Here is a 5,781-nt window from a genome sequence, read left to right as displayed (position 1 = left end):
TTTTTGTTTTTCTTGCAGTGGACGACAGTGCAATCCTGGACTGCCAGTTCAGTGAGTTCTACCATACTCCTCCACCTGGATTTGAGAAGATCTTATTCGAGCAGCAGATTTTCTAAGGACTGTATCTCTCTACACTTTTCCCAAAGCTGTTTGATTAATATTTAAGCTGCACGATGCATACTGTGCTTTGTATTTTTATCTCAGTGGGTGCAGGTCTTTCAGATCTTGTGTGTGTGTAAGTATTTTACAAAGTATTGCCTAGCTGCAAATTCCACTGTCCACAAAGCCGTGTAGATCTTATCTGATATTTTTGTGATATATTTGGTAGATTTTGGCAAATTGTTAGTGGTGTTAATTGTAAATATGGTAGTTTAGCCAGTGATTTAATGTGAAATTGTTGGCCATTTTAAACTTGTGAAAATAAAACTCCTTCATAAATTCAGACACCGCAAAGTGCTTGAGAACTTTATTAGCCAGAATTCCTCCTCTACCTGCTGCTCCGAAACTAGTTTCACTTGTTATTGGGATCTAACTTGGCTCTTGTCCTGCACATTACGGTTCTCTTCTCCAATGAAGGTATCTCTGTGGCCAGTAAGGAACACTTCATTGGGCAAATAAAGTGGTAGTTATTAATGCTTAGCCCAGAAGTAAGACACTCAAGGCATCTGTCACCAAACTGAAGGTCCCAATACAAGCTGTCTCTGTAAAGAACGTTGCTGAACTTTCAGTGGTTCCTTCTACCAAACCCTCCTCACTGTTGTGTCCTGTATAATGTAGGGTAGGGGTTGGCTGGAGATGACACTGGGCACAAACATTTTAGCTGACCGTTTTTCTTCCTATGGAGCAGCTTCAGCTGCACGAGAGGTAATTTACAGCAGAGGCCTCCAAACATTCTGGAACGGCCAGTTTACTGTCCCTCAGACTTTAGTGGGGCGGGACTGTGACCATCAGGAGTAGAAAATGTCCTGGCATCAGATGGCATAAACCAGGGGTCCTCAAACTATAGCCCTCCAGTTGTTCAGGAACTACAATTCCCATAATGCCTAGTCATGTCTGTGAATGTCAGAGTTTTACAATGCCTCATGGAACTTGTAGTTCTGCAACAGCTGGAGGGCCATAGTTTTGAAGATCCCTGGCTTAAACAATGCCCGATCTTTGGTAACAGTGAGGGTGCCCCATTGTTGGTTTCTTTTTAGGAATTGTGCCCAATAATTGGTTTCATTGGGCCCCATTACTGATCAAATTGGGTGGACTTGTGCCCCATCATTTGTCATTGGGTGGACTTGTGCCCCATCATTTGTCATTGGGTGGACTTGTGCCCCATCATTTGTCATTGGGTGGACTTGTGCCCCATCATTTGTCATTGGGTGGACTTGTGCCCCATCATTTGTCATTGGGTGGACTTGTGCCCCATCATTTGTCATTGGGTGGACTTGTGCCCCATCATTTGTCATTGGGTGGACTTGTGCCCCATCATTTGTCATTGGGTGGACTTGTGCCCCATCATTTGTCATTGGGTGGACTTGTGCCCCATCATTTGTCATTGGGTGGACTTGTGCCCCATCATTTGTCATTGGGTGGACTTGTGCCCCATCATTTGTCATTGGGTGGACTTGTGCCCCATCATTTGTCATTGGGTGGAATCGTGCCCCATCGTTTGGTGTCATTGGGAGGAACTGTGCCTCATTGCTGGTGTCAGCGACTAAAGTATTGCCCCAAGGGCCAAATAAAAGCAAGCGAAGGGCCGCAATTTGGAGACCGCTGACTTGCAGGAACGGCCGTAATTGGGACTTTCAATTTTGGCAATACTGTAATCGCTTGAAGTAGTAAAGTGAACCTAGTGTAAGAGAAGCACATGGCGGAGGGTTTTGTGAGTAATAGGAGTATTGACAAGCAACTTGTGGTGCCTGCACTTATGATGTTGTTTTTTTAAACCATTTAAAAAGGCTAACGGTTTTACTTTAAAGAAGTTCTCAGAAAGTGACAGCTTTCGTCTGTGGAAGGAAGACTGAAATGAAAAGTATCGAAATGAACTGGTTGGCAGTGGTGCAATGGATCGTCATTGATCTGTAAAACCGTACGGATCAACATCCTCGGTTCGGCACAGGTGATCCGCGGATGTGTGAGCTCCGCTGCCGTTCTAGCATGAAAATCACTATCCCGTGAAAGACGCTACTGGTTTTGGACAAAAGAAACCGAGCGGAGAGCTGCTCACGAGCTGACAGCTGACTCGGATTAACCCCTCACTCGCCGATCGATCGGCTACACACAGGAAGACACAAGCTCCATCTAGATGACAGCAGCTGTGGGACATGGCGAGGGCTCACGGCGGACACACAGGCTGCTTGTGAGGAGGGGACAGCAACAAGCTGTATCACATACACACAGGCTGGATGGGGGCACACCATGGATATGATGGAGGGAGGGGGTGCACATTGACCCCTGTATGATGGAGGGGGTGCACACTGACACCTCTTTCATCATACAGGGGTCAGTCCCCCCTCCCTCCATCATACAGGGATCAGTGCGCCCCCTCCTCCATTATACAGGGGTCAGTGCTCCTCCTCCATCATACAGTGGTCAGTGTCCCCCAGCATTGCTCACCTCATTTATCCCATGAAAGATGGTGCGAACAAGACATTAAGGGAAAGTTTGATCTGCACACAGGATGACCGTAGCGGGGCACACAAGATGACAGGCGCGGGAAGGGATACCATCTTTCATGGGATGCCGATCTGCACACAGGATTCCCTGACTGACTGCCCAGTGTTTCGTCCTTCCCTGGAACGGCCTCCTGGCTGCCTGTGGCAGCTACCGAAGCGCCTCCACATCCTGCCTCTACTTTATTTATTTTTTGTTTTGCTAATCCGAAAAATGATCCTATCCGTGACTGACCTGAACCGTGAGTTTTTTGATCCGTTGCACCACTACTGGGTTGGTAGGGGTTGTGTTTTGGGGAGAACTATTAATTTCTTCACAGATCTGTGGAAGCAGCTGGGCTACAATACAAGTCCGTATCGGTGCTTTTTATTTCAGAACTGTGGTCAGTATTCTGACAGCTCTTGGCTTCCATCGCCAAGCTGTGTGCTACAAATCAGATGAGTCTCCTCCAAAAACAAAAAGACGCTCTTCCTAGAGAACTTCTTTAAAATATTCACATTGACCCAGTGTTACTTGCAGTCTTCTTTTTCTCAGTGATATTGACATATTTTGCACACATATGAATACACACGTTTATTTTTCATAATGACATTTTAAGTTTTAGTGGAGTGTAATGTATATAGTGTAGCTGGGTCTCGTCCTTCATGTAACACAAACTTCTACTGACTGTTTCCTACTCTCTAATACTTTAGTCCCAGAGTGCCTTATGAATTTTTATGCTGATGAGAGCATGACTTGGGGTATCTAGTTAAGTGTTTGGTGTGAAACATACCACAGTGTGCCTGCATGAAATCCCGTTATGTTTGTACTGTACTTTTACGTTTACCACATTACCGTGCACAAAAAGGCCAGTTATCTTTGTCCATTGCATTCTGTTTAGGTTTCACAAAAAAAGTAGTCACATGAGGCACACTGGGATTCATACAACTCTGATAAACGTTCTTCTTTATATGGTTTGTCTAAGAACATCCGTTTATAAAATGTCTGTCTAAACAAGCCTATAAACCTAGCTAGCTTTTGATCAGCAGCACTGGAAGGAGTTGATGGCTTTTGCCAATTCAGGATGTCATTGATTTTTTTTTTTTTTTACTTTTTTTTTGTCTTTTTACCGGTCACTGTGTTTTTTCATTTGTGCTCCAATCCTCGGACCATCCAGAATGTATGGTGGTTCCTAGATGAGTTAATATCTCAGGGGATTTAAGGAGTAAATCCTCCCAAAACATTGTGGCCAGATTGATTAAGAGGCTAATTTACAATCTGTTGCCCTACATAACTTGGGTGTTTGCCAGACCCTACATCTCCCTTGTGTTATGGTGGTCTCTCCCTTTTAGCAGTTCCACTGGCTGCATGCTGAATGACGCGTGACTATTTTATGCACTTGAAGTAAATCTTTCCAGGTGTCATTGTCATTCCTGCATGATTTAGTAATAAATACACCTCTGCCACACTGATGGTTTGACCATATGCGTCACATGAGTGTTTTTGGTGCTCACAAGGCCTCTGATGTGTCCAATCCCACGGCTAGCAGCCTGTCAAAATCTGAAAGGCAAAAATATGTTGGCTGGATGCTTTATTGAATGGTGCTTGGGTTTAGGACCATATGCATTCTGGGACCTATGCCCAAAATGCAGACATTCTGCAGTTGCAGTCTTACTTCCCTGAACACATACAACTGTAAATATGAGTATGCATCAAGCCGTCAAAATGTTGGACAGGCTGCTGGCACCTGTGTCTCCTGGGTAGTTGCGTACATGTGGCCTTACAGTTTCAGTTTTGCAACTTCTGTGTCAGCTGCTATTTGATAGCAAATGACCAGTTTAGCACGATCCTTAGTGAGCACGGCATGTACCACAGAAAGCTGGAAAGATGTAAATTTAAACAAGAAGGTGCAACATTTAGCCCTGGTTCACATTGGTGCATTTTGACATGTCAAATGGCAGCAATTGCAAGGTCCGAATCTGTGCGACGCTGCATTTGCGGCACTGCACCGATTTGAAAAAAGTAGGTTTGTACTACTTTTTGTGATTTCAGCCTATTTCCATTGATATCTGTGCAGAGACCCACACAAATGTCTGTGAAATCGCCGCCCAAATCGGGACTGACATGCAGGAGTGAAATCGCTTCATTCCTGCAGCTTAGTGTGAACCTGGGCTTAAAGCCCATTTTCATAGAAAAGGAAAAAGGCTCCCTTGCAGTGGGACTCTCCCCACATTGTAAGGATTAAATGCCTGTTGTTGGTCTGGGGGCCTCAAAAAGCAGCTTTACCTATCCGATTCGCCTCTTCCTGAGCGGCCGACGCTCTTCTTTCCGCCCTTACTCTCCAGCAGTGGACTGTCCATCAGTGTCTTTAGGTCCATTCAGAGCTACTGGCTTTGCATTGAACTTGATGACGTTGAGGACCTGTGAACAATGAAATATAAGGGAAAGCAAGCTGATCGGACCACTCCTTAACCTGAAGGGAGTCTGTGGGAATGGGGATCAGATGAAACGACTTTTTGTAGACCTCCCTAGACCTCAACGAGTGTTTAACCCTTGCAGTGTGGGGACACTTTAAGGGAAGTATTCTTTCTGAAAATTTAGACTGTAGTCTTGTCGTCTACCAGTGGGATCGTCCTAAAGGGGGACTATTGTACATAATCCTACTGGCAAAGCAAGCTCAGTTTGAAATCTTCTTTAAATTCATTGCATTTCTTGATGCTTGCATGTCCCCTTTTCTTATGGTTTCTTACTGAAGACCATCTGTAGTCTTTCTACACACAAAGGAGACTACCATATATACATCAACTCTAAGAGCCTAAAGGCCACTTGGCATGTGTAATAAATGCTGAAAAATTGTAGAGGTCCAGTGCTGATCATTCTCTGCTCATGGCACATTGAGGGTGCAGGTTCTGCCAAACTCAGTGGTTGATGTTCTGCCAACTGGGTGCTTTGAGCCATTCTTGTATGTTCAGGCATATTGAAATTCCAAAGTTTTATATAGGCAAGCTCTAAATTGGGTAAAAACCCTGATGATTACACAATTGGTAAATTCCTGATTGTAGGGATTTATAAATTGAACAGCAATTCCAGGTAAATCGGCATATGCGTAAATTTGATTCTCCACACTCTCTAAACACTGGA

General features: G+C 44.5%; 1 protein-coding gene across 1 annotated transcript in view; it reads left to right on the top strand.

The window, feature by feature from the left end:
* Positions 1 to 444, top strand: part of SPRYD7 (SPRY domain containing 7) — a 26,535-nt gene extending 26,091 nt beyond the window's left edge. Inside the window, exon 5 of the mRNA XM_040340286.1 lies at positions 19 to 444. Coding sequence (XP_040196220.1) covers positions 19 to 116 — 98 coding nt within the window. The 3' untranslated portion in view covers positions 117 to 444. The remainder of the gene's footprint in view (positions 1 to 18) is intronic.
* The last annotated feature ends 5,337 nt before the right edge of the window (positions 445 to 5,781 follow it).

This window comes from Rana temporaria, chromosome 2 (genome assembly GCF_905171775.1).
Source record: "Rana temporaria chromosome 2, aRanTem1.1, whole genome shotgun sequence".
Taxonomy (NCBI): domain Eukaryota; kingdom Metazoa; phylum Chordata; class Amphibia; order Anura; family Ranidae; genus Rana; species Rana temporaria.
The sequence above is the reverse complement of the archived record's forward strand: the minus strand, read 5'-3'. Positions and strand labels throughout refer to the sequence as shown.